Genomic DNA, 26,126 nt, shown 5'->3' with positions numbered 1-26,126 from the left:
TTATTCAGGCCGCTGCCTTGAATTGAAGTAGCCCGTGCTCTTAACCACTATGCCACGGACATATGGCATGGTGGTTAAGAGAGTGGGCTACTAACCCCAAGATTCTGAGTTCAATTCCTGTCAGTGACCTGAATAGTAATAATAATAATAACATCGAAAAATACCTTAGGAATGAGAACCCAGATTCAAAATTTCCCCAAGACACCTGATGAAGGAAGGAGAGTATATCAGCTGAAATGTTGTGTTAACAACAAACAAAATGAGGACAAATATCTGTCAAATATTAATAATGTAAATAATGATTTTTCTCTCACTCTCACACACATGGACTTGCTTGATGTGGAGTAGGGTTTGAAAGATTTAAATAATATTGTTGTTTTTTTTTGTACTTTTCTATTTTTCTCCATCCCATCTTGCACACATATTTTGTCTCTTCTTCCCAACCCTACATTAAACACTTCTCCCAGTCCCACAACTCCAGGAGCAGGACTGCATCAATTTGGAATCCACTTCCTTATACATACTTTTCTTGCAAGCATTGACCTATAAATGTTCAAACTGAACATCTACTGCATCCGTTTCACAAGTCTGAGGCTGGTTACAAATGTTATGGGCACCACCTTACATTTTCTGATCAACTTCTACAAATATTTAAAAATATAGACTGAAGTATTATCTGGCTCTGAACAGAAAATCTGGTCTTTATGATGCAATTTTGGCAAACTTGGATATATGAAGTCACCATGAGAGATCTTCATTGATCTCTCATGGTTAGGAGTCATTTAAGTGCTGAAAGGGCAAAGTACAAATTTGTTCACTTGGTATCCATAAAAAACATGTCTTTGTGCTTTTAAGAATCATTCCTTTTGGTTGATGGATGATGGTTAGAAGGATTTTGAAAAGTTAGCAAAAATCCTCTTTGTAAAGACATATAGGTTCTGTTGTAATACTGGAGGTGGGAAAGCTTGTAGTTTGTACAGTGCTGTTTCATTTCCTTTTTGAAGATTGCTCCCAAAATTTCTGCTTATAAAGTCAGAGCAGTTCTGGCACAAAGCATTTAGGTTGCATGGAGATAATGCTTATGCGAAAAAGATAAGAAATGATAGTATCATCTGCACAGCAGAGTATTTTGTTTAGAATTGATTGCAACTAAATCATAAATGCACAGAATTAAGAATGGTGAATCACTGGGCTACACCAGAGTTTGACTCAAGGAAATCCATCCTGGCACACAAGACAATAATGCAATTTGTCAGAAAGCCTCCAATTCTAGAGATATGTGACAAGTGTAGTGCATAGGTGAGCAACTGTGCTTGAAGATCTCATGCCATACAAGTCCAGAAGCTTTAATTACAGCTGTAATAGCACTGCTTTCACTAAAGTTTTCAAGGGTGAGAATAAAAAGGTATAAAGCCAAAAGCTCATAGTATAACTCTGGTTCTACGATATTCCAGCGGTCTCTGAAAAATGGAGAGAGAGACAAGCAAATGGAAGGATTGGTTGTAACAATTGTTTCTATGACTTGTAAGATGTCAGTTTATGTGCATTTGGCAGAGGCTGCTGAGCAGGGAGAAGAGGCATGAGTATAGGGACACATTGTAGCCCCTTTACAAAAATTAGGATAGGTCCCTGTCAGATAAATTGAAGAGTTTACCAAGGATAAAACAATGTTCTTGAGCACTTTTGAAGGTAATGAAAAGGACATCATTTACAGGGTTAAAGTAATCAGAGAGTGTTTCATATGTAGAAATTGCAAATGTGACAAGACTGATACAATGGAGTAGTTTTATAGAGCTGATACAGTGCTGAGTTGGTGAAGTACAAGGTTAACATGGAAGCTTTTTCAGCCCTCTTGGTTGAGGAATGGTAGTTAAAAGGCTTCTGAAAAGTTAGTAGAAACTCTCTTTGCAAAGACTAGTAGGCTCCACTGCAGTGGAAACTTGTTTATACTATGCACAAAGAAACATTTTGATTTTCCAAAAGTAGTTTTGCAGATATTGCACTGGTGGGTAAAAGCCACCAAGTAAGTTGTTGTAGGTGTCTTCCATTTCAGGCCCTTTCAGACAGCTGAGGTTGATGTGGCTAATACTCAGCTTGCAGGTTATGATCCATAGATTCCTGGGAATGGTTCATAGGTTCAGTGTGGCTTGGTACTCTTGCTCTTATCTTGCCATACAGTGTTGTAGATTATTTGTATGAGTATCTCCAGAAAAAAGCTATAAAGCCATAAACCTTACATTTTAAAGTTACATTTTTATTAGTGCAGCTGCATCACCAAAAACTAGGTCTTTATGTTATATTTTTGGTCATACATATGTTTAATTACAATTCAACCTTCCTTAAACTACAGGTAGTCTTTTTAGAACCAAAGCAATTATTTTTGTTCTGTATACCAGGAAAATTAACTGGGTAAAAACTTAATCTATCTACTGGCTTAATTCTATTTCTAGCTTTTAGGTACTTTTAGTAAAGTTCGACTCTGTTGCAATAATTCAAACCAGATTTCCAGTTTCTTCGTATATTTTCCTGCCACTAATCTTGGAGGCCCTGAGAAAGATTATGGGTGGTGATATTCTTCCTCTAATTTGCTATAAAAATGTATTTTTTAATGAAATGTCAATTACCTTAACCAATATTAATACATTTATAAGGATTTAACATGGATTTTTTTTCAATTCTCCCATGCATCAAAAAAAAAAAAAAGAGAAAAATAGTAAAGGTACTCACCAGTAGTCATCAGAAGATCTCTGTAGAATGGAAAGTGAAACTGTCCTTTTAGGATACACAAATATTGATGCATATTTGAGAAAATTTGGCTGAAACCTGTTCCATTTGTTGCAAAGTTTGCAAAGGCACCAGCACACATGACTCCATGTGGATGGAAACCAACTATATAGTTCTTGGATGGATCAAGCTCTGCTGTCTTGATGAGCTTTATAGGAAAGTAATCAGCAAAGTATTTCCAAACAGGATTGTTAAATTGCCACAGAAGACGACGGCCTCCTTGCTCACATTTGTTGAAGTCATAGATGTACCATATTAAATAAGCCAGAGGTATGAAATAGTATTCAGTGAATAAGAGGTAGATGAAGAAGGCAAGACTTCCAAAGCCCAAACATATGAAACACAGTGTCCATAGAAAGACAAAAGCTGTCTGTATACGTCTTTCAAGAGGAATGAAGATTGGAGCAAACTCTAATCCTAATATCTTCATAGTTAGCCTAAAAGCAATAAAATTTCAAATATGTGTTACCTGAATAGAAAATATCTGTAATCATATGTGTTTCAAATGACTGAACAGTATAAAAGAGAGAAAATGTCAGTAAGCCTTGTGAATTGTATGTAGTAGAATGATAGTAATGTACATGTCTTGACACTGGAAAAAGAGATATGGAAATGCTACCTCAACGTTTACTAAATGAAGAGAATGCCTGGAACAAAAAGGGTGTGTTGCAAGTAGACCCAACAAAAGGACCAACCATTGAAGTTGACAGCTGTATTTGTGAAAACAAAACTAAAGATAAGAAAGTGGAGAAGACAGCTGAGCCATTAGGAACATTCACTGGTAGAGTGATAACTGGTGAAGCAACTCATATGCTGGTCACTCTCATAATCAATCAGGTTGTATATGTGAACCCAATAACTGGCCTAACAGTCACATCACCAACTGCTACAAGGGTAAAGGAGATGCCCTAGAGGGCTGGCTGCAGAGGTATCAAATTAACGGACCAATTTAAGGGTATCCAGCTGTAGAAACACTGTCAGATCAGACTGAAGCCTGGTGCAGCCCCCTGGCTTCCCAGACCCCGGTTGAACCGTCCAACCCATGCTAGCATGGAAAACGGATGTTAAATGATGATGATGATGAATAGAGAACTGATTAAACATATTGTAAAGGAAGGCTGCAAATATCTTCGCATACTAGAGTTGAAAGAAATAATGGAGATGGAAATGAAAGAGTAACTGAAGATGGAATATTTCTGAAGTCTAAGATTGGTGTTGCACTCAAAATTGACCAGATGGAATGAAATCCAAGCAGTTCATGGGCGATAGCATCACTTCAGTATGGAGTTGGTGTCACAATTATAGACACATGACCAGGAGCTGAAAATCTGTGTTAGTGGTTTCCTATTGAGGTGTTGCAACATTCTTTGTATCACAGGTGGAAGCTAGGGTAGTTGTCAGGTTTTAAATTTAATGTAAGAAGTTTGCTTCCCAACCACATGGTCTCTGGTTCAGCCCTACTGTGTGGCACCTTGGGCAGTGTCTTCTACTGTAGCCTTGGACTGATGAAAGCCTTGTGAGTGGATTTGACACATGGAAACTGAGAGAGCCAATGGTATATATATATATATATATGCGTGAGTAAGAACATAAATGTGAAACAAGGTGGGAAAAAATAGTACTCAAATACTGGAGGTAATATACTTTATTATCAAAGCTGAAAAAACATCACAAAATTATCACAAAAAACTACTACTCAGTTTCACGTTCCCATTCATTGGACAGTTGTGATCAAGAATGTGATGACAACTGCCTGATGAATGGGAACGTGAAACTCTGAGTAGCAGATTTTTGTGATAATTTTGTGATGTTTTTGCAGCTTTAATAATAAAGTATCAATATATATATATATATATATATATATATATATATATATATATATATATATATATATATATATATATATATATATATACACATATATATATATATATATCTATATATATATATGAGATATTGCTCAAACTTTTAGGAGAGTGTTACTGCTACACATGCCTGTGTGTGCACATACACACACATGCACATGCTCACACATACACACACACAGGGATAGAAATACCTAATTGGCCGTTGCCAGCCTCTTCTGGCCCCTGTGCTGTTGCCTCGTAAAAGCACCCACTACACTCACGGAGTGGTTGGCATTAGGAAGGGTATCCAGCTGTAGAAACACTGTCAGATCAGACTGAAGCCTGGTGCAGCCCCCTGGCTTCCCAGACCCTGGTTGAACCGTCCAACCCATGCTAGCATGGAAAATGGATGTTAAATGATGATGATGATGAATAGAGAACTGATTAAACATATTGTAAAGGAAGGCTGCAAATATCTTCGCATACTAGAGTTGAAAGAAATAATGGAGATGGAAATGAAAGAGCAACTGAAGATGGAATATTTCTGAAGTCTAAGATTGGTGTTGCACTCAAAATTGACCAGATGGAATGAAACCCAAGCAGTTCATGGGCGATAGCATCACTTCAGTATGGAGTTGGTGTCACAAACTGGCAAAAGAAAGAACTGAAGAACAATACGAAGACAAGAAAAATGTTGACAGTGCACAGAGCCTTCCACCTTAAGAGTGATGCCAATATGCTGTATTTGTGCAGAAGAAAGGGAGGGAGAGGTTTGATCAGTTGCCAGGATTTTATTGAAGCAGAAGAAAATATCTTAAAGTGGTATGTAAAAAAAATACTGTGGAACCATTGTTGAAACATGTGAAGAAGGTTGGCACCATTAAAACTGATAATTGTGTTTAGAAATAAAAACTTAAGAAGGAAAAGGAAGTAAAAAAATAACCCCAGGAAGGAGAGAAAATGTACAGTCAGTTTGCAAGAGATACAAATGCCAAGACAGATACAGAAGACTAGTGGTTATAGATGAGGAGGAGTAACCTGAAGATAGAGACAGAAGCACTTATATGCACAGCACAAGAACAAGCATTAAGGACTAACTATGTGAAGTGCAGAATTGCCGCTACTGATAGTGATAAAAGCAGGATGTGTAGTGAAAGGAGTGAAATGGTATGGCACATCATTATCAATGCTCAAAATTGGTACAACGCAAATACAAAAGACGACACAACAATGTGGCAAGAATAATTCACTGGGAGCTCTGTGTAAATCACGGCCTACAAAGAGCAAAGATGTGGTATGAGAAAACCCCAGAAGGAGTCACCGAGAATGAAAATTGCAAAATCTTGTGGGATGCAATGATTCAGTGAGGTCACTCAACCAGGCACCGGAGTCTGGACATTGTAGTGGTGAAAAAAAAAAAAAAAGAAAGAAAGAACATGCATGATAATTGGCATAGCATGTTTAGTGACAACAGGATCAAAGAGAGAGAAGAAAAACTGAACAACTATGACGATTTGAAATGAGAAATATGAAGATTGTGATCAATGTGGAGATTAGATGTTATGCAATAGTAAGGGGTGCACTTGGAAGTATCAGCGCTCAACTACCAACATGGCTCAAAAAGGTTGGCACAAATGTAACGGTAAGAACACCAACAAAAATCAGCATTGCTTGGAACTGCAAGAATTCTTCACAGGGTTCTTGAAGCATGACCGGTAAACAAGTGTCACCTTAGTCTGCTGGCTGTGGACAGCTGACACTTTCCATCATAGCCAGCAAAATAAGACGAGAGTTTACATTAAATAATAATAACGATAATAGGAGCATTTGGAATGATCAAAAAAGGAACTGAACGTTATCTGAGGATGATCTCTTAACTGGTAACTGGTCACACATATTGAGAAGAGCAGTGTCCCTGTGAATTTTCTTTCCTTTCCCCATTTTAATTACTTTTTCTTGTTTAACATTTTTCCTTTTCCCCCTTTTCTCTCTGTCTTTTTTCTCCTTTTTCTATCACATGACTTTGTAAATGAACAATCTGGTGTGGTAATTTTGGTGGCCTACCAATGTATATAGTGAGTTTCTTTGCTCTAGGTATTGAAAAGATACTCAATAAGAAATGGAAGCAAAATTTAAAGAAGACAATATTATTATTATTCATAATAATAATATTATTATTATTGTTATTATATTTTAAAAGAATTGACGTAACTCTTCACAGAGGTAAATAGACATAGGCACAGGAGTGGCTGTGTGGTAAGTAGCTTGCTTACCAGCGACATGGTTCCGGGTTCAGTTCCACTGCGTGGCACTTTGGGCAAGTGTCTTCTACTATAGCCTCGGGCCGACCAAAAATCTTGTGAGTGAATTTGGTAGACGGAAACTGAAAGAAGCCCGTCGTAGATATGTATATGTATATATATATATTGAATGTCTTCAGTAACTGAGTCTCGAATTTGCGTCATGAAGATATTAACGAGATTAACTGCTGTGGGGGTACCCATGACGCAACCCCTCGTCTGGTGGTAAAATTTTTTATCCAAACTTCATTGTATTACTTTGTAACATAAACCTCAATAGCGTGCAGAGAAAATCAGATGGAATACTTTTGTTTGACTGTTTTTCGAAGGCATTCAAGCATGCTTCTACCCCTTCATCGTGGTCAATATTAGGATATAAGGAAGAAACATCCATGGTTACCAAAAAAAACAGTTTTCGACATGGCCTCGGTGCTTAAAAAAGTTGTTGATTTTAGTCACAAAATCAAAAGTATCCCGAATATAGGAACTTGATCTTTTTGCAACAGAAAGCCATCTAGCTACTCCGACTAATATTATTTAAACGCAAAACCCTCACAACAAGCATTCATGCACACACACACACACACATTGTTTGTTTTGTCCTGTGCTGTCCATAACGTTTTTCTAAATGTAAACCCTTTGTAATTAATAAAGAAATATTATTATTGATTATTATTAGCATTATTGATTATTATTATTATTATAAATTTTGTTTATTATTTTTCCACAGGTCAACGTAGATGTTCGTAGTGGTCAATGCTAAATGTTGTGTTTAAAGGGGCATAGATGCGATAGGCATGTGTATGCCTTTGAGGTAAACAAAGAAATGACTTCGTTTCCTCGTTACAAATAAAGGATCGTTACAAATTATGGATCTTTTCCTTTTGATCGGCAGATCGATAAATTACATTTTTTTAACTAAACAAAAAGTAATTTTTAACTAAACACTTTCAGCCTTAAAAATTAATTTTTTTTTAGTTAAAAATTTTTTATTTAACGTGGGTGGTCCCACGATATGCCTCGTCTTAGCAACGCGCACTAAACGTAAGGCTCACCTCAAAAGCCAGGGCGATCCCACTGTCCCAGACAATATTAAAAAATAAATAAAACAATAAAAGCTAGATATAATATTCCAAGGGAAACGGTATCGCTTGAAGCCACAGCCGGCGTTCTTTTTATATTTCCTTTTATAATAGGACACAATCTAGGTTGAAAATTTAACCCATCTGAATACCCTATCTCTAACACTCCCCCGGTAGCTACTTCACTACGCATAATACGCAGGGAATTGGCAACGAAAGTTCACTCCCAGCCGGAGTGAGGCTGGATACCCTCGCTCCTCCCGGTCTAAAAAAAAAAAAAAAAGAAAGTGGACGTCATGGATGAGGTCCCTAATAAACCTATTCTCGGTCCACTTCTAAAAAAAGAGAGTGGACGTCATGGAGGAGGTGTCCTATACTAGGTACGGCGCGAGTTAAAAGCCCTTCACTACCAGGGTGTGGGTAGGATATATTACACTAGATAGGTCCTGTCAAATCCGGGAATAATTCGGGCACAATATGCGACATCTGTTACATCACTATTCTAAGGGCCACTAAATGTACCATGCGGTGAAGATGGCCTGTTGTCCACCGCAGGGGAAGGTAAAGAAGCAGCCGAACGTGGGTGGGGGGCAACACACTCAACCTGACATGCGGGCCCCGTTCCTAGCCCGCAAGCCATCAGCTTATACGGCACCTGGCAGCCGTATGTTTTTAAACTTATCGTTTCTCTTATACTATTGCGAGGCGGCAATTCCATGAGCAAATGGCCGAAGCGATTAAGTTAAACTTAAAGAGGGTGCAGAGCCACCCCACAGGAAAGGCAAACAAACCACCCTCCTAGCCAACTAGTGTACCTTCCAGCCAACCAACTAAACACCTGAGTGCTTAACTAAACAATTTCAAACTTAAAAATTTATTTTTGTTTAGTTAAAAAGAATCAATTTATCGACCTACCGATCAAAAGGAAAAGATCCATAATTTGTAACGAAAAAGGAAAAGATCCATAATTTGTAAGTAAACACTTTCGAACTTCGGATACTGGTAGAATGTGTCATATAGAACACGAATTTATCGACCTGCCGATCAAAAGGAAAAGATCCAATAATGATGATGATGATTCCTGTTATAGAATTACGAATCCATAAAATAATTTCAGAACACGGCTGGGGATCCTAACAAATGAAAAGCTAAAGATCAGAGAAAATATCAGCGAAAGTAAAATTGAAATTCTGATGGTAAGTTTATGGAGATAGTGAATACTGTTTTTGTGAGACGGGGACATGGTTGGCCAAATCGGTTAACGATACCAATAGGTAATTAAAATGTAAAGGAAGTTAACTTACAAAGCAGCAAGTATGATAAATACTATATGAAGTGAGTAAACAAGTGATTTCGTCGGTACATATACAACCAAACAGGTTTATAAGACTTGATAGATACTGGAAGACTACAAATTCGAAACCTATTTGTTTTGTTGGTAACCCTTCTCATTCTGATCGTAAACCCAAATGTAAATAAAATCACGAACCAGATCTATGACGTATAATACAAGTATGTCCGCTGTGTATAGTAAGCAATTGTGTCGGGGAAATTACAGTGTACAATGTTAAAATAGAAAAAGGACACGTTGACATTCGCACGATTACAAAAGGCAGGGTAGTCACAGCTGCAATGCAGTTGACCAGAAACATGCTCGAATACAGTGGTGATTCGGAAATAAAATTATATGGGGATGTAGCTTCAGAAAATTTCACAAAGCCGACTTTTGGCAATTTTCCGGAACCTCCGTATCCGAAAACGGGGATTTTGGGGAAAAAAAAAATTTACAAAAATAAACAAATTTGAGAGAAAATGAGGGGTGGGGGGCCGAAGTCTTTCCGAAACATTACTCTTCACCCAGCCGCGTAATGTTTTCCACGAGAGTTCCGGACCCCAGTAATGAACTCATTTGCATACAGCCAATCAGAGCAGAGCTATCTTTATCCTTTCTAGTCAGTACCGTGCATCCCTTACTCTTTCCCTCTCTACTGGCAGACAACCTTTTTATCACTATCGAAAAAAAAAATTGCTATCACTACAAGTACTACTGTCTCTCTAACTACCTGTCGGACAAACAAATAGATATATGTAAATAATATTTCTTCCTTCTTGGTGTTGATCCTTCGTTGTTCAATGACGGTGGCATAATAATACACTTGCCCAAATTGAATTGCTGGAGTTATTTCATTTTTTTTTCCAGAAAAATGATTTTTAAAATGTTATAAAGGTTTAAAAACAGCAATTTAGTTTGGGCGAATATATTATTGTGCCAACGTCGGAGTAACCAGTGAACATCGAAGGATCAACACCAAGAAGGAAGGAATATCATTTACATATATTTATTCGTTTGCCCGACAGGTAGTTAGAGAGACTGTAGTACTTGTAGTGATAGCGAATTTTTTTTTCGATAGTGATAAGAAGGTTGTTGTCTGCCAGTAGAGAGGGAAAGAGTAAGGAATGCACGGAACTGACTTGAAAGGAAGAAAGGATAAAGATAGTTCTGCTCTAATTGGTTGTACGCAAATCAGTTCATTACTGGGGTCCGAAACTCTCATGGTCGTTTAACCCTACAAACTTATATTTTCTTTAGGACCTCGATGACTGATGGGAGGAAGAGAAGTTATTTTCAAACGGAGGTCTGGCACCAATGCTTGTAACATCACTCTAAGACCAAGTGGTGATGTTAAGCTGCGCGACGGATTAAGCCTACCAGCCGAGCTGTAACACGAAAAATTGAAGATGTTTTAAAATTTAATTCAATGAGTGGCTGTGTGGTAAGTAGCTTGCCTACCAACCACATGGTTCCGGGTTCAGTCCCACTGCGTGGCACCTACTATAGCCTCGGGCCGACCAAAGCCTTGTGAGTGGATTTGGGAGACGGAAACTGAAAGAAGCTCGTCGTATATATGTATATAGATATATGTGTGTATATGTTTGTGTGTCTGTGTCTGTCCCCCTAGCATTGCTTGACAACCGATGCTGGTGTGTTTATGTCCCCGTCATTTAGCGGTTCGGCAAAAAGAGACCGAGAGAATAAGTACTGGGCTTACAAAAGAATAAGTCCCGGGGTCGAGTTGCTCGACTAAAGGCGGTGCTCCAGCATGGCCGCAGTCAAATGACTGAAACAATTAAAAGAGTAAAAGAGAGAGTATCGCTCTCCGCTTCAAGACTACTGAACGTGTCTGAGGTAAGTATGCCTGTTATTTCTCGCAGTTTAAGTAACATCCCCAGTAACTTGTATAAGGTAATGTAGTTGAGTTTGGTGTTCACTAGTTTAGGGAATTCCTAACCCTGATGCACATCCCTTTGGTAATAACAACAAATGTGAAATCAACCGGCTTCCTTTGCTGTTCGAAACTAGCTTTCAGAATACGATTACTCCGACAGTTTCCCTCGTATAACCAGTTAGTCTTTTTCATTCGCAAAATGAGCACCCTTTAATTTTTGCTCAGATTGCTTTCAATTTTGGTGTATCGATGCAACTCTGAATTTCGATTACGATCAACTAATTACTTTATCTCGTAAATTAAAGAATTTGATGTTATTTGGAATTAAAGTTGGGAAATTTTAGCCAATCAACAAACAGTGAGACATTAACAGCTTGTTACCATGATAACCGCACATTATCTTGATTCTTCACACCACGAGATTTACTTCACCCGCGTATCTTGTTTTAATAAAAATTTATAGTTATCAATTAGAATTTTATTATAGATATTTTTCGCCAATTGTCTCAATATTTTACATATTTTTCATTTATAGCAAAAGTTGTGGTTAATGTTGACTTCGGAAAATTCACAAGATCCGATTTTTCTCCTCGTAACTTTAAGGGAAACGGATATCTTTTAATGAAATTGTATATAAATACCTTTCAAACGACATGCATTACGGATGCCTAATGTACCGCAAACCTCTTAGTTTTGTTCGGAAAAGGGAATTGACTCCAATAAACGAGTTTCTGAAGGTGAGATGCGAAACTGCATTAGCCACTTTTCTTTACATTTTGCAGAAATACGTTTTCTAGGGTGTGGATTACATTAGATTGAAAATTCAGACAAGTTTGAAAAGAATAAGTGGAAAAGCTGAAGTTATAGAAATTAGTGGTAACGAAGTGTGGACACGAGTAGGAAAGAATCCATATAAAATCCTTATAAAAACCACGTTAGTGTTTGTGTGTGTGAATTAAGTAAAATTATATTAAAACAAAATATCTTTTACATACCTCTTAAAAATCACTGGATATATTGATTGCAGATTGTGGCATATTAGATCACCGTAATTCATTCATCGAAAAAAAGAAAAACATTTTCAAATAATTCCGGTCCCCCCACCTCCTTTTTCCGGACAAAAATAAGGGGCTTACGACACGTTAGGCATCCGCAAAGCATTTCGTTTGAAAGGTATTTTATATACAATTTCATTAAAAGATATCCATTTTCCTTAAAGTTACGAGGGGAAAATCAGATCTTGTGAATTTTCCGAAGTCCTCTTCCCACCCCTTCAGAAAACATTTTACCCACAAATGCCGTTATAATCGTAATGTATGCCGTTTGAAAGATATTTATATAAAATTTCATTTAAAAAAAAAAACCTATTTCCTAAAAGTTATGAGAGAAAAACTCGGATATTTTGAATTTTCTGAAGTCCCCACCCCGTTGCTTTCCGCGCATTTTTGCTTTCATATTCGTTTCCCACACCTTTTTTTACACACGTTGCATTACTTTTTTTTTTTTTCGATTCCGTTTCTGAGTAATAACGTCAACATTAATCAAAGTTGTTTGCGGTGTTTATACAGTTTCTTGGCATTATAAAAGTGAATGGAATATGTGAACTTAGTACAGATAATTTGAGATTATTTTTGAATTCTGCATGCAAAAATAGATAAGATTTGTAGTCTTTGCTGACCAGTACTTTACAAATCCCAGCATGAAAGCATTACTCAACTTTGAAGTTTTGGAGACAGACGCCCCCTTTTCACACACACACACGCGCGAGTACTTATATATTAATAGTGTACACAAATACATGACAGATAATCATAATGCTGAAATATGCCTAAAGTAAACCCATGCAGACAAATATATTAATATTACAAATTTAAAAGAATAATAACATATAATCAATGAAACAAAAGAAACAGTAAGATGATACATGTTGATTCTATTAGGTATTTCTGTTTATTTAGAAACCTATTTAGATGGATCTACAGCCATAATATTCAACACCATCTAAACATGACTCTCTTCAGAAGGCTATAATATCATTTGACAGGAACACGGTATAAAGAAATACATGGAACAAGGTGGTAACTTTAAATATCTTTAATGTGACCACACTTATATACACAAGCTGAATGATAAATGGAAATGGTTTGATGCGTGGAGACCATGGTCTTTTCCTGTGCGTTGCTTCCATTTCTGCTAGCTGGCGTGTGGTGTGAGAGAGAGTCAACTAGATTACATCTTCGCTGTCTCGCGTCCCGATGCAGAAAGAGGAAGAGGTGAGTGTCTGAAACTTAATGTTGCATATGTCGTCTATTGTCCAACTAATTAGGCAGCCGCCGTCAGGGGATGTAACTGCGCCTTCACCTACAATGAAGAGGTCCTTTCATAGGGTACAACTTTAAAGTGGACAACGCTTTGCTAAACGCAGAAAATTCCTGGCTATAAATACACAGTTTTTTCGATTTTTAAACCAGTGTAGGGAAAACGACCGCACATAAGGAGTTGGTGACAGAAATGTCTCTTTTTTAACGCTGCACGGTCGCCCTAACAAAATAAGAAACCAGATACATGATATAAATGAATAAGTGCCAAAAAGAATAATAAGGACGACAACCGTTCTACTGTTTGAGAGAGAAGACTTTATTTACAGATGTGTACAATAGGATAAAGTATGGGTGCTAGCAAAGTGAAGTGTATGTGTGCATGCGACAAGTGTTTGTATCTGTGTGTTCGTGTTTGCGACAGAAGTACAAACAAGGTGTATACGGGCAAAACAAAATACAGAGCATAGGAAAGAGTCTCTCAGGGTATTTTAGACAAGATGGAGTTAATTTACTAGTTCGTAATAAGGTTACACAATAGTAATAGTTGTGTAACAGGATGTTGGGGTCACAAGGCAGAATGCCGGTTGAACACATGTCGTGTAGTAGTTGGGGCCTCAGTGCTGTGCCAGGTCTCCTGATACAGGAATTCTTGCAGGTAGTGCTGTGCTGTTAACCATGGTGAAAATCACAACAGCGTGTAAGCTAAACCTGAGCGAGTTGTTGTGTACATATTGGTGTTGCTGGAGATGAAGGCAACAGAGATGGAGACGGCGCAAAGTTGAAGGACGATGATGGTGATGGCGACGGCAGAGAAAGGCGTCGGTGGTGAAAACGTCCTGCGTTGCTGGTGTATGTTAGCGACGTCTGTCACTGGAACTGGAACTGGCTGTGTCGCTCTGTGGTCAGAGGTTAGTCCTGAGAAGGACTGGAACCTAAGACGAGAAATAGTGATTTGCTGGCGCCTTTTTATAACCTGAGGTGGGTTCCAGTGAAACCCCAAAAAGACTGTCATGGGACCTTATCCGAAGGCCGTGATTGGTTGATGTACACACTGGCGCGAAATAAGTCAAGAGACAAACTGCGCCAATGTCAACTAATCGGAGCGGTGGACACAACAAGGTCAAAATAGCCGAAGATGGTTGTTATCTAACACGAGTTCATTTCTAATATATCTCTCAAACAGTGAGGATATCAGCTACGCAACACCTCTGTAACTTTTTTCCCCACAACATCATACCTTCATAGATTGGAAAATTTTATTATTTTCAGATTTTCTTCTGTCTTTAAAAAAAATGCACATGTTGCGAATGAAAAAAAAACTAGATCCAAACGTATAACTGTTATCTATGAACTTGGTCTCTTATTTCGTGGGGAGGCGTATAGCGGATTACATTGACATCATTTACGAGTATTCGACTGTTATTTCTAGTAGGTCCAGCGACAAAAGGAGTCTCCGTGTTTGGTTTGCAAATCTATTTATATAGTCTCAAGTTATTGTTTAGCACCAGCTCAGAAGCGGTCAAACAAATATATCCATCTTGTATCTCGGGATGGTCTTTACGCCTGTAATAACAAGCACATACAGTATTTCGATTTCACTCCTCTATTTTCAACCAACTGGTTAGTTACCTAACCAACTAATTAATTGATCGTTTGTTTTATTTGTTGGTTAAACAATTAATCAGTTGTTTATCAAATTCCTTTCAATGGCGCGACCTCTCTCCTCCAAGTCTGCTTTGATCGATTATTTAAGAGGTTAGGTAACTAACTGATTAACGATAAAGGAGTGAAATTGAACCAGTATGCGTGTTTATTATTATTTGCGCGATGAAACAAACAGCTCACAGATACAAGATTTGTTGTAACTCGTTCACATCAAAAATGTTATAAAACTAAATACAAAAAACAGCAAAAACTGAAAAAAAAAAAATTCCAAACGAAAACTAATTTGGTCTAAGGGAGGCAACCCTTGTTAATCTCTAATGACTATATTCTACCACGTAGGAAACGCTTTTTATGTTCTTGTAGGGCTGTTCAGAAACTTTATGGCATTGCTTGAATGTAGATACTGCCAGTGTCTGATGGAAGGTATTTTACAAACAGCCTTGAAAGGCCTATCAAAGTCAGTGGATCCTTTATTTTCAAGATGGAGGCTACGAAAAGATTTAACTGCTTTTCTGGTGTATCTCTTGAGATCAATATGCAAATAATAAACATACACAGTATAGTTAGACAATTTGTTAATCATTTTACCAATTGATTCATTGATTGTTTTATATCTTTGGCATTAAATATATGATTAGTTGGTTATAGGCGTGTTTTTGAATTATTATTACGTGACTACGTATGGTCCAGCAAAACAGTTCATCCTTTGGAACTAAGGACACTGGAAATCAGCGGTGTGTGTGTGTGTGTATCGCATCTGTCTCAACACGGATAAGGCATAGATATGTGAAAAGAAAACGACTTTAGCCAGTTTTAAAGCGACGGAGGTAATATTTAAGAAGCGTGGTCCCGGTGCACGCACTCGCGCAGGCTAGTCGTGACTAGTCGATCCTACGACTACCAAGCAAAGTAAATAAAACACAAAATAAATAATTTTTTTTACAGAAAGTAAATCATTTTTTTAACAAAGTAAATAAAACACAAAGTAAGGATCGAATAGTCACGACTAGCTAGTGCTGATCCGCGAGTGCGCGCACCGGGACCACTCTTCTTAAATAGTACCGCGATAGACGTTATGTTAAGGTGTTTAGAACTACTCATGGTTTTGCTAGGTGACTTCATAGATAATAGAGATACCGAAAGAAAGTATCGTGTGTTTTATGTACATTAAAAAAACAGAAAACAGGCTCCTTGATTCCTTTTAGCATAAATGCTGGTTGGCCTCGCTGGGGGATGTTGTATTGTCGGAAGATTCCAAAACAGTTGTGATGTCCAGTCCATAGCTGATGAAAGAAATATCCTGTTGCGACAGCTGCGTGCGTATATCAACGCAAACAATATTTTAGATGTTAAATAGGAAAAATTGTAGAGCAAGTCAGTTCCGACCCCTATCGTATCTATAGGCCAGTTTCAACCCCTATCACATCTATTTCCCTCTATAACAACACTATGCTCAAGTGAAGAATAGGAATTAGTGTTGGTTTGGAGTGGTGCATTTCTTGTTTCTCTCATATAAACTGTTGTATAATTGCCCCCAAATAAAAAATTAATTAGACGGAACAAATGTGAAAGTAATTTGATGCTAAAGTTTGTTGATGTAAAGGTTTAGAAAATGTTCTTTTCCCGTATATCCTTCAATTTGCTAAATGAATATTCGCTTTTAAACATTTATCTGTTTCACCTAATGGAATTAAATTCTGCCTTAAGCACGGTGTAGAGTGTGCTTGGCAGTGGGTTCGAAATGCTTGTACCTTATTTTATCGATTGCAATTCTAAACCTAAAGGTTCGCAGCTAAATACTGCCTGACATGCTCCACCAATTCTGTCAACCTACCATATGCCTCTCGATTCATACATATTAAACTCTGATCTCATCTCCACAAAATCCATTTTCAACACAGTACTTAATGAGTAGGCTTATGATCAATAACATTCCAACCGTGATCGTCTCGATATTATGAGGAATAGCTAGAAAATACATTATAAAAAATGCCTATTCCTTATTTAAAACAATAAAGCTTGGATTAAGAGATATTTGGCTGCTATTTCTGCCATGTTGAGCAAATACGTCACTTGGATATGAATACAGTGCGAGTTATTTTCATCTGATTGATAAAATCTATGAACGAAATAGTTGCAGCCTCTTTGATATACCAAGGACTATATTGGCTTTGATATTTTTTGCTCTTACGACAAGTTGTGATTTAAGGGAATCCGGTTTTAATTTGTCGTAGCTCGAGTTGTCACGTAAAAACTCCGTTAGCTCGGGATTAAAGGAAGATAACTAACTATTCAATGCTTCGTCTAGTTGCTAGGCAGGATAACTATATTTTTCTTTGCTTAGTCGAACAGACTGACTGCAGTATTGAATTTTTTCTGTTTGGCTGCCAAGGTCAATTTCTGTTCGAATTGATTTCATATTCATTGCAATGATAATTTTTATAGGCTAATCAATGCTATGAAAATCACTTTCGCCATAAATCAATAAATAAAGTTATTAGCTATTAAATAAAGTTTGGCAATTTTGGGTAATTTAGACCTGCTCCGTCATCCAATTAAAGTTGGTGGCCCTGGGAAGATTGGCGAGATCGATGAATCAGAGTCTTACCTGAGCAGTGGAGGAGTGTGTCGCGAGACCAGACAGGTTTTTCTTTATACGGTGTCATATCGGAATCGTGACATACTGGAAGAATGCACACCCATTCGGCGAAGTTTCAGGCGAAGTTTACTACAACCGAAACTATGCCGGTTATACAACGAAACTATGCCGGTTACAATTTTGAGCATAGAACGGTGAACCACAGCATTGGGTTTGTTAAATCGAAAGATTGTATTAACAATCAATGAGTGGGGAGTACACGGGCCTCTGTAAAGCAGGGTAATAAACGACGCTGTGGAACTCCGTTGTACGGTAGATTCAAAACACCCGAGCATATACTATTTTCTTAAAAAAGAAAAAAAGTTCAAAAGCGTAATTGTATGGCAAGTAACTTCAACTGAGACCGTTAAAATATTTTCTTTGTGAAAGTTGTTACATTGTTTCTGGTTTTATTTTTGTGAAAGAATTAATGCTATAAAGCTAGGAATCGAATCAGCAACCTTTTGTAATCGCCTGCTTATCGGTTTGTCTCCTTTATATTTGTCATGGTTCACATCTTACGTATATGCAAAAAAAAAAAAAAAAAAAAAAAAATCTCAAAGCAAAAATTAAACGACGACATGAAATTTCATCTTTAAAATCATCAAACACACAATAGCCTGCAAAAATATTAAAACTGGAGATTTCTTAGAAATGGTCCGAAGTCCAGAATATACTCAGTGGCTCACTAATAGGTCATGACCTGTCTGTTACCGACACCCGAGTATAAGGTGTCTAAATATAATTACGGCGGCATACCTACACAAATGCGCCACACCCTCGACTTTCCGCAGAAATTTCAGAAAGAAGAAAGAAGAAAAAGGGTATTTTTTTTTTAAATGAAATTTTCTACAAATATTTTTCATCAGGTGGGGATTATGACTATATCAGAATTTAATGTAGGCCAAAAGAAAAAAAAAAAAAAAAAAAAAAAAAAAGAGAGAAAGAAATGAGCGTGCCCACACATATGTAGTGACATACATTACATATATATATCTGCAAAATAAAATTTGAGATTTTGAAAAAAAAAAAAACCCAAAAAACAAAAATGTGGTGTGTTAAATATTTGCGCACGCCCCACTTTTTTCAGTATTAAATTCCAGTAGAAAAATTTAATTAAAAAAATATCTTTCTGAAAGTTATAGGGAAACAAGAGTCGGTGGGGTGGGCATACTTATATAGATGGGATCCGGACAAAAGCCTCACGGTTATCTTTTTCGTTTTTAGAATTTTTAGTTGAATGTATCGACCCTAGATTTTTTTTTTTACTTGTTGTAGTTATTAGATAGCGTCCGGCCATGCTAGGGCACCATGTTGAAAATTTTTTAGATGTCTGTATGGAACCCAGAATTTTTTAAAAAACTTGATGAAAGCCACTTGTGATATTCATTTTTTCCTCCTTTTTACTTGTTACAGTCATTAGGCCGCGGCCAGCTGGGGCACCACCTGGAGGAATTTTATAACCCCACCCCCGCCTCGATTATATTTTTTGGTTATTCGTTTGTTTTTTATTTTTTGAAAATCTTTTTACTTGTTTTAGTCTGCGGCCATTCTGGGACATGCCTTGAAGAATTTTTAGTCGAATTCTTTTTTAGATTCTTTTTTAGGTAATTTTCAACCAGCTCATAAATTTAAACCTAGAAGGTAAAGACTTTAAATGTATATATTAAAATGCTGATCTTTCTGCGACCAAAAATTCAGGCTGGTGCCCCAGCATGGCCGCAGTCCATTGACTGAAACAAGTAAAAAGATTTTTAGAAAATAAAAAAAACCCGACGAGGTTATAAAAAAAAAATTCAAGAGATTTGGCTGTTATTTCTAGCATATGGAGATAACTTCATGCGCTGGCTGAAAACCATAAAAAAAAATTCTGTGGTCGTTACATTCGACTAAAAATTATTCAAAGTGGCGCCCCAGTCCAATGACTGAAACAAGTAAAAAGATTTTTAGAAAATAAAAACCTGACGAGGTTATAAAAAAATATTCAAGAGATTAGGCTGTTATTTCTAGCATATGGAGATACCTTCTAAGCTTAACTTCATGCGTTGGCTGAAACTCATAAAAAAAAATTCTGTGGTCGTTACATTCGACTAAAAATTATTCAGAGTGGCGCCCTAGCATGGCCGCAGTCTAATAACTGCAACAAGTAAAAATTTAAAATCCTAGCGTCGATACATTCGATTAAAATGTCTTCAAGGTGATGCTCCAGCATGGCCGCGGTCGAATGACTGAAACAAAGGTTTAGAAAAAAAAAAAAAACGAAAACTATAACCGTGGGGCTTTTGTCCAACACTCTATATAGATACACCAAAGTGTGTCAACAGAATTGCGTCATACATTTACGACTTAGTAAAGGTTACTATTCAAACGATATCTCGCTTGGTTGTTTTGTAATAGCGCCTCAGTAACTTATTAAAAATTAAGGCAGATTAAGCAAAGATAAATTGAGCAACAAGAAAAAAAATATATTGAGACAAACACAATATTTATTGCATCAATCATTTTATTGAACCAATAAATACAGCAAAAATTGGTCGTGGGTTCGTACTGGCCAAGGGTTACCATGTCTTGATAGGCGTTTCCATAATGACGACTGGGAGAAGGAGAAAGACTATGACGAAAGTTTTCAAACACTAGAGACTAGGCTCACCACCGTATAGCTCCTTGTTAATGCCGGGTTCGAACCTTGATCGCTGTCCCGAGTACCATCGCACTGTTATTAGAAACTATGACGTAATGCTAGATTTTTAATAACGAAAAAATAAAGGAATGACATAACTTAAAAAAAAAAAAAATCATTAAACACTCCGATTTTCAAGTTAGATTATTATTGTTCACTGAGATTTTTTTCTCGATAAAAATTAAATATATTTTCATGAGTATGTGGGATTTTTTTTAAAAGACAAGACAGCTCAATAGAATCTACCATTTATATGCTAATGGCTTCAAGTGTGTGTGTGTGTGTGTGTGAGTGAATGAATGAATGAAGAGAGAGAGAGAGAGAGAGAGATGATGTTTATGATTTCCTTAAGAGGCGTTAAAGAAATCACAAATTGAAAGATCTATTTTTAATTCCTCTCAACATACAGTACGATCTTCATGATGGACGTCAAAGGCAACTTTACTCACAACAATCAATAGACGGATATAAATTACTGTCTAAGAGCGTCAATTAGACAAAATCACGACTCTTAACACTGTCACCTACAAGCCGGCCTCCGACGCCATCTTGCCACGCCCATCTTCCGGATGGTGTATAAATAAGTTTAGGCTAAAATAGCCGACATCAATCATACGCAATATCGTAATATTCCAGCAGAAAAGAAAAACGGAGAAATCTAAAGTTTTTGAAATTGTCAAGAACCTTGGTGGGTTAACAGTGGTTATTGTTTGGAGATGAGCAGAAGGGAAACAAAAAAGACCAACTTTTCAACAACGAACGTAACAGTACCATTAATAAAGTAAAATTAAGTACAAGAGAATCTCCTACATAGAAAGATTTACATAGAAATAGTCTTAAAATGAAAGTAATCACCGGAAGAATGGAGATGAGAAAAAATAATCGAAATGTACCGTAAATCCTCGAGTATAGTCTGCCCTTGAGGAGATTTTAGGGGGTTGTACATCTGAAAAGTCTAAACCTTGTGTATAATATGCACCCCTTCACTAACTTCAGTCAAGGTCTATATAACGTCCTTGGTTTGTAAAAATGTATACGGTAACGTCCTTTATTGGTATTGTATATATAACATAATGCAAACGTGTAGCTTTTTTGTGCATTTTGTTTGCAGAAAATAAAGAAATAACTAATAACGTTTAATAAATGCTGCTTGCTGCAAGTTATGGATGATTCTCTAATGACTTCATTGCTTTCAGGTTCAGCTTAAGGTATTTTCGCCCCCGACATCACAAAATGCGTCTCAATAAACATTGCCAAACAGCAAATAGAGACTTAGACATTGCTTAGAAAATATTTTTCATTTTAAACCTCGTATATAGTACGCACTAGGGATTTTGATCTTTAAATTTTGGGGGAAAAATGCGGGTTATACTCGAGGATTTACGGTATTCTATTTTAGACGAGAAAATTTCCTAGAGACTTTGGCAATTAAAATACCCCAAGAAAAAGAATAATTAGAATACATTACGTATACATATCCAAAAGCAGGAGACGAATCTATTTCTACGTAAAACGACATAAATACTAACAATTATCTATTTTATCTGAAAGAAACAAGGAATTAGAAAACCGAATAAAACAAAAAGAATATTGTAACCCAAAGAGAAAATCACTCACCCGTGAAGACATTTCCAGAAGGGCCACTTCTGCCAGAAATATGTTGAACCAATTGATACAATGATACAGCTCAATCATGTTTCGGACTGAAGGGCCCCCAGGATTCCGAATCATCTCCAGAGCACTGCGAATAGTGATAGCGGGGTCGCTGAGATTCGGTGGGGGCCGGGAACTGGACCCAAGGTCAGAACACCAAGGGAGATACGAAGTAAGCGTAGTTAGTGGGGGAAAACTTTCGTCAGAGACAAAACCCTCTTCCAGTCAGTCATTACGAAGACAGGACGATGGCTTAACCGCCGAAGACGGGGGTTCCCTGCAATGCGCACCAGTTAGACTGTGCTGCCGAGCTCCGAAGAACCGATCGCGCAACGGCCTTATATAGCAGCGGATGACGTCATTGATAAAGTTGCGCAGCCAACCGACGATTGGCTGACTCGGTTTACACGACTTGGAAACATGCAACAACTTGTGTTGTCATGATTCGTTTTTGTTTCTTTCTTATCGTAACCTATGATCGATAAAAAGATAAACAGTTCGGAAAAGGTCACAGAAGTACTTTGTTGTTAGCAACTTTGTAGTAATGTAATATTTTCTATTTGTATTTGGTTTCTAAAACTTTAGATATTGACGTAAACCAGTAACTATAGAAACTATCATATTTTGATCAACTGCTGTTTACCTCTTGTTCAGCTCTGATCGAGTAGACTTAGGATCTGTTTTTTTATTACTGGCCATCTCGTCTTTTTGTATATCTAAAACTAAATTCTCTCACAACGTTAAGACATTAGGTATAATTTGAAGGAAACTTGGCTGCTATTTTTAGTAAGTTGAACAACCTAGTACAAGCTCCCCCGTTGACCTGTTTCGTTCCACGCCCATGATCCTTCATGGCTTATCAGAGCGACTAAGTCAATAGTTTGCAGTATTTAGTGACGTGTCCTTATATTTTTAGTTCAATTTCAGCCGAATTCAACTTCGTCTTTCATCTTTTCAAGTCAATGAAATATGATACCAGCGGAGTAATTGAGACCAATATAATCGCTTGCCAACTCTCCCACTAAATGTGAGGATTTATGCCTTAGAAATGAGTATTATACAATATATATATATATATATATAATATATATATATATATATATATATATATATATATATATATATATATATATATATAAGAGGAGGAGGAGACTCCCTTCGGTCATGACTGACCATGGGATTGCACCTAGAAAATTACCCTCCGAAGCACAAGTCCGGGCAAGATTGTTTGTGGAAGGCTAGCAGTCGCCCATGAATACCGGCCTCCCCTCTCCACACCACTGATGTTATCCAAGGGGCTGACGCAGCTTGGCACCAGTGATGTCGCAACTCATTTCAACAGCTGAGTGAACTGGAGTAACGTGAAATAAAGTGTCTTGCTCAAGAACACAACACACAGCCCGGTCTGGGAATCGAACTCACAACCTCACGATCGTAAGATCTACGCTCTAACCACTGAGCCATGCGCCTTCACACACACATATAATCTATATATATAAAACTCTAGTTGTGTGAGTGTCTGTCCCCTTCGATTTAGATTCCTAACTCCTCCCACATTTTGCGGTGCAGTTTAACCAAATTCGGGTATCTTATAGTCGTGATTCATATCGAGCTCGTCTGACTATTAGCGCGCGTCAACGATGAGTCTACGATTTTAAAAATAATTTAACATCATTTTTTTATTCCATTTTAATGCATAAAATGCATCGTGTGTCGATGGCGGCGGAGTTGGCGTCCACGCTCAAACACCTGCACCTGTGTTTGCTTCTCCCCCTTCTTCCCTCCCTCGTGAAGCTGTGGGGAAGGGAGTGTAAAGAAATCAACGTCGTAATGCGTTGTGAAGGAAACCAGCGTTCTTTTAGAACAACGACTTCATGGCTTGAAGACACCAAAACAAAAATGGCTAAGAAAGCCCGAATTTATAAGGGAAGTAACTCTCTAAAAATGCTTATATAGTTATTTCCCTTACAAACCCTAGCAACGCCGGGCGATACTGCTAGTCTATATATATATAAAACTGTAGTTGTGTGAGTGTCTGTCTCCTACGATTTAGATTCCTAACTCCTCCCACATTTTGCGGTGCAGTTTAACCAAATTCGGGTATCTTATAGTCGTGATTAATATCGAGCCCGTCTGGCTATTAGCGCGCGTCTACGATGAGTCTACGATTTAAAAAATAATTTAACATCATTTTTTATTCCATTTTAATGCATAAAATGCATCGTGTGTCGATGGCGGCGGAGTTGGCGTCCACGCTCAAACACCTGCACCTGTGTTTGCTTCTCCCCCTTCTTCCCTCCCTCGTGAAGCTGTGGGGAAGGGAGTTTAAGGAAATCAGCGTCGTAATGCGTTGTCAAGGAGACCAGCGTTCTTTTAGAACAACGACTTCATGGCTTGAAGACACCAAAACAGAAATGGCTAAGAAAGCCCGAATTGGCATCTATAAAGGAAGTAACTCTCTAAAAATGCTTATATAGTTATTTCCCTTACAAACCCGAGCAACACCGGGCGATACTGCTAGTATTGAATAAAGTTAAATCATAGGTTTACACGTTTTTTATTATGGTATACTCTTTTACCCTTTTACTTGTTTCAGTCATTTGACTGCGCTCATGCTGGAGCACCGCCTTTTAGTCGAGCAAATTGACCCTGGACTTATTCTTTGTAAGCCTAGTACTTATTCTATCAGTCTCTTTTTGCCGAACCGCTAAGTTACGGGACGTAAACACACCAGCATCGGTTGTCAAGCGATGTTGGGGGGACAAACATAGATATATATATATATCTATGACGGGCTTCTTTTCAGTTTCCGTCTACCAAATCCATTCACAAGGCTTTGGTTCGCCCGAGGCTATAGTAGAAGACACTTGCCCATGGTGCTACGCAGTGGGACTGAACCTGGAACCAAGTGGTTGGTAAGCAAGGTACTTACCACACAGCCACTCCTGTGCCTCTGGGGTTGGCAAAATTAGCAACCGGGGAAAAGAGAGTAATTTCTGATTTCTCATTATTTTCCCCCACCACTTCTGTTTCAAATCATTAAGTTGCAAGTATTGTATCATGATTTTATACTGTTGCATCACCTTTAGGAATAAAATAAGTCAGCACAGTTTTTGTTGAAGTTGAGAAAGTTTGGAAACATAATCAGATGACAGGTATTGCATCATCATTTTGTACTCTTGCATCACCTTTAGGAATAAACTCGGTCAGCATAGTTGTTAGTTGAGAGAGTTTAGAACCTGTCAAACGAGAGATACTTTTTTTTTCAAGAATTTTTTTACTTAGTTTTAACCCAATTGTAAGTGAGGTTGCTAATAAAATATCTGGATAATTTTTAGTGTTTTTGTTTTTTCTGCTGGATTCCATCTAATTTGATAATTTCCAAATTTAAAAAAAAAATGTCTAAAATGGGGTAAATGAGTCATTTTTTGTTTTGCGCCCTTTTCAAGCCTAGCCAAGCTCATGGGCCCGGTTTCCAGGTTTCTGTGGCATATGTGTTCCCCCCAGCTGGACGGGACGCCAGTCCACCGCAGCATTACTCAAGAAACAGGAAGAGAGAGTGAGAGAAAGTTGCTGTGAAAGAATACAACAGGGGTCGCCACCACCCCCTGCCGTAGCCTCGTGGAGCTTTTAGGTGTTTTTGCTCAATAAACACACACAACACCCGGTCTGGGAATCGAAACCGAGATCCTCTGACTGCGACTCCGCTGCCCTAACCACTGGGCCATTGTGCCTCCACAAAATGAGCTTTATGTGGGATGCTCAAGTGTCAGCAATCCTAATCATTTGTTTATCAAGAAGCTCTGTAAACTTAATAAGATTCACCAAATCATTAAGTATTTATTATTTAACTGTAATATTTGTAAGTGTTGTAAATTTATTGATAATCTACATGTTATTTTATTTTTAAATCTATATGCAAATTTATT

At 37.6% G+C, this 26,126-nt stretch overlaps 1 protein-coding gene and 1 long non-coding RNA gene across 3 annotated transcripts in view; one reads left to right on the top strand and one right to left on the bottom strand.

The window, feature by feature from the left end:
* Nucleotides 1-9,546, bottom strand: part of LOC115209419 (2-acylglycerol O-acyltransferase 2-like) — a 20,853-nt gene extending 11,307 nt beyond the window's left edge. The window contains exons 1-2 of one of the 2 annotated variants that reach the window (XM_029777830.2): nucleotides 9,318-9,546; nucleotides 2,728-3,221 (exon numbers count right to left, since the gene is read on the bottom strand). In XM_029777830.2, the coding sequence (XP_029633690.1) occupies nucleotides 2,728-3,214 (487 nt within the window). In that variant the 5' untranslated portion in view covers nucleotides 3,215-3,221; nucleotides 9,318-9,546. Of the gene's footprint in view, nucleotides 1-2,727; nucleotides 3,561-9,317 lie in introns of those variants that run through there. The other variant, XM_029777832.2, reaches the window with a different exon arrangement.
* LOC118762459 lies at nucleotides 6,978-26,126 on the top strand. Its single transcript, XR_004998211.1, has 3 exons — nucleotides 6,978-6,990; nucleotides 16,374-16,377; nucleotides 25,996-26,126. It is a non-coding gene; the product is annotated as an uncharacterized LOC118762459 (long non-coding RNA).

This window comes from Octopus sinensis, linkage group LG3 (genome assembly GCF_006345805.1).
Source record: "Octopus sinensis linkage group LG3, ASM634580v1, whole genome shotgun sequence".
In the NCBI taxonomy this organism is placed as follows: domain Eukaryota; kingdom Metazoa; phylum Mollusca; class Cephalopoda; order Octopoda; family Octopodidae; genus Octopus; species Octopus sinensis.
The sequence above is the reverse complement of the archived record's forward strand: the minus strand, read 5'-3'. Positions and strand labels throughout refer to the sequence as shown.